This window comes from Trypanosoma conorhini (genome assembly GCF_003719485.1).
Source record: "Trypanosoma conorhini strain 025E chromosome Unknown Tco_14.4_contig_00566, whole genome shotgun sequence".
Taxonomy (NCBI): Eukaryota; Euglenozoa; class Kinetoplastea; order Trypanosomatida; family Trypanosomatidae; genus Trypanosoma; species Trypanosoma conorhini.
This window is the reverse complement of record NW_021704654.1, coordinates 1-2,799: the sequence shown is the minus strand read 5'-3', so window position 1 is coordinate 2,799 and position 2,799 is coordinate 1. Positions and strand designations below refer to the sequence as shown.

Genomic DNA, 2,799 nt, shown 5'->3' with positions numbered 1-2,799 from the left:
CGCTTTTTCCGCGCACGGGTTGAAAGACGCCTGTTAAAAAGTAGAAGTAGAAAAATAGAAATCGTGAGACGAGAAAGCAGCCAACTACGTACAGAAGGTCCCCCCCCCACGCCCACTACTCCTCTCTCCCGCCGCAGCCGGCGCACACAAAGCCACGCAGCACGGAGAGAGAAGGAAAATCAAACCAAACAAAAAGGATTGTGAACACACACGCACACACAGACGCACCGACTCTTTTTTGCTCGCCACCCTTTTCTTCGCCGTTTTTGTTGTTTTGTTTTGTTTCCCCCATATTTTATTCCCCCTCATGTGCATGCTCGGCTTGCATGGGCCCCTGCGCACGCACACACACGAGAAAGAGAGAGAGAGAGAGTGAATGTATGCGTGTATGTGTGTCTGTTCGCCCCCAGTCGGCTTCGCCACGCTGAAAGGGGGCGGGGCCGAGAGGCAGCGCGCAGAGGCTACTCCTCCTGCCCGGGGTGCACGGCGCGCAGAATGCGACTGCGCAGCAACTCCGGGTCGAGCGTGCCGTCCTCCGTCATGCAACCGTCAAAGCCGTAGATCCGATCCACAGCCACGTCGTGGTGGAAAAGCACGCAGCACGGCAGCGTCTTGATGTGCAGCCGCTCCACGAGGAACGGCGACTTCTCCGCGTCGAGCTTCACGAACTTCACGCTTAACATCCTCTGCGCCAACTCAGAGAGGCGGTGGTCCACCACGCGGCACGTCTCAAAGTCCTTGTGGTAGAAGTGCACACAGACGTCCTCGCTGCCGCCCTTCTCCCGCACCACAATGTTGAAAAACTCATCTTGCGATATCTCGCGGAACTCGCCGTGCTGCTTCTGACGCCACTCCCCCTCCTTCGCCTGCTGCCGCTGCAGCTGCGCCACGCGGCGGCGGCGGAGCTCCATCAGTTCCGCGTCCTCGTCGTCGTTCTCGTCGCGGTCGGCGCCGCCCTTCGGCACGGCCCCCCGCTCCAGCCTCATCTGCTCCTTTTCGGCGGCGGGGTCGTACACCGGCACGCCGTTGTCGCGCGGCCTCTCCGCCACCTTGCGGCGGTGCGTGGGGACGACGTCGTCCAGGTCGCGGCTGCGCAGGTACTCCCTTGTCCCCATCTCCTCGATCGCCGAGGTCAAGTTCTGGTTGGCCTTGAGGTTGGTGGCCTCATTCACCACGCCGCTGCTTTTGCCCGAGCCGAGCATCGCCGTCGCGGTCAAACACTTCCCCTGTCGCCTGCTGCCCTCGCTGCTCTCCGCCTCCTCTTCCTTCTCCCCCGGTCCACGCCCAGACGCAAAGCAGGGAAGCAAAAAAATGGCGAGGCGGCCGCAGGAGATACGCGGACAGAGAGAGAGAAAAGGAAAAAGAAAAAATGAGCGAGAGCGAGAGGGAAAGGGGTAAAAGGGATGGAGAGAGAAAACAAAAGGGGAAAACTACGCCAAGGCAACACCCACACACAAAACACACACACATACATCACGTCCTTGTTGTTGACCTTCTCAAGTATCTTTTCCTCCGCAAAGGGCGGGGCCTGGGAAGAAAGAACATAACTAACGTGTAACTCGCACGCAAACAAAGGAGGGTTAAGGGAGGCCGTTGCGTCACTTTTCCCCCTCTTTTCCCCAGAGCCGTCCCCCTCGACTCCCAACTATATGCCAAGCGACTCTTGGTAGAGCCGCAGCTGCTGGAGGAAACCAATGTTGGGCGATGCCACATGACGCCTGCGCTGAATCAACTCGAGCGCCGACACCGCGGTCAGCCGCAGCTTATTGATGAGGTACGCCGCGGCAACTGTGGGCGCGCGGGAAATGCCTGCCCCGCAGTGCACAAGCACTCCGGAGTGGTGCTGAATCAGGGCGCCTTCAATAAACTCGTAGGTTTGCGCAAAAAACTTCGAAATGTTGTAGTTCGGTGAGTCCTGCGCGCGAATCGTGAGGTAGGTGAACTCCGTCGGAAAGCGGGGCCTCACATCAATGCAGCACAACACGTGCGTCACGTTGTGACGACGCAGCAGCGCCTTGTCGGAGGCCGGGTGGTACGAGCCAACGTACAGCCCCGGGACGACCTCGTGCATCGCCTGCAGCGAATAGACATCCAGCAAGAGGAACTGCGGCAAGCCCTTTGTCGCGGCCCGCGCAAGCAAGCTGTCGCACTGGCAGAGCTGGTCCACCTCTGCCAGTTTGGCCGGGTAGGCGTCCCGCAGCGCCTCGTGCAGCGTCGCCCGGGCAGCCTGCACCGCCTCCATCTGCACGGGGAAGTTCGTCACTGCCATGCGAAACGCCTCCAACGGCTTTTCAACACGCCCCGGGATGATGAGCGGGGCGGAGGGCCTCTTGCCCGTGTTGGCCCTCGCAGCGGCCGCCACTGTGCTGGTGTTGACCTCGTTGCTCTCGTTGTCGCCAAGAGCTATCACCGCCGATGGCGCGGACGCCTCCTGCTGCCGCGCAACGAAGCGGAGGACGGCAAACACGCGCTCGAGCTCCGTTGACGGCAACACCCCACGCGCCGGTGCCCCCGGCTTGGTTTGCACATTCGCCTTTGACTTTGTCATCTGGAAGGGCAAGCTTAACCAACGCTCTTCCCAGTACTTTACTCCCACTAGCTTTTTTTTTATTCTCCCTGTGGCCGCCTCCCACTCGCTTGTGGTCTTTTTTCCCTGCTGCCGTTTTACTGCGTCTACCTGGGGCCTCGTCGTCCCCCTGCTTTCGTGGGCTCCCGCCTCGCGGTGTGCGGCGCTAGCAGAAAGAGAGGTGAAGCGAAGGCGGGAGGTGGCTCGCTGCGTGCGTGCGTGCGTGCGTGGTG

At 60.6% G+C, this 2,799-nt stretch overlaps 2 protein-coding genes across 2 annotated transcripts, besides 4 other annotated features; both read right to left on the bottom strand.

The window, feature by feature from the left end:
• Positions 1–204: 204 nt before the first annotated feature.
• Positions 205–228: a microsatellite.
• Positions 229–352: 124 nt separating this feature from the next.
• Positions 353–376: a microsatellite.
• Positions 377–461: 85 nt separating this feature from the next.
• Positions 462–1,202, bottom strand: Tco025E_07382 (Thioredoxin domain-containing protein; the record flags this gene model as incomplete). The annotated part of the gene is made up of 1 exon (XM_029374248.1): positions 462–1,202. One exon carries the CDS (start codon positions 1,200–1,202, stop codon positions 462–464), a length of 741 nt encoding a protein of 246 aa, XP_029225641.1.
• Positions 1,203–1,339: 137 nt separating this feature from the next.
• Positions 1,340–1,414: a microsatellite.
• Positions 1,415–1,443: 29 nt separating this feature from the next.
• Positions 1,444–1,477: a microsatellite.
• A 168-nt stretch (positions 1,478–1,645) lies between these two features.
• Positions 1,646–2,799, bottom strand: Tco025E_07381 (dual specificity protein phosphatase; the record flags this gene model as incomplete). The annotated part of the gene is made up of 1 exon (XM_029374247.1): positions 1,646–2,799. A coding segment is annotated over one exon (1,154 nt), but the record flags the coding sequence as incomplete, so codon positions are not given.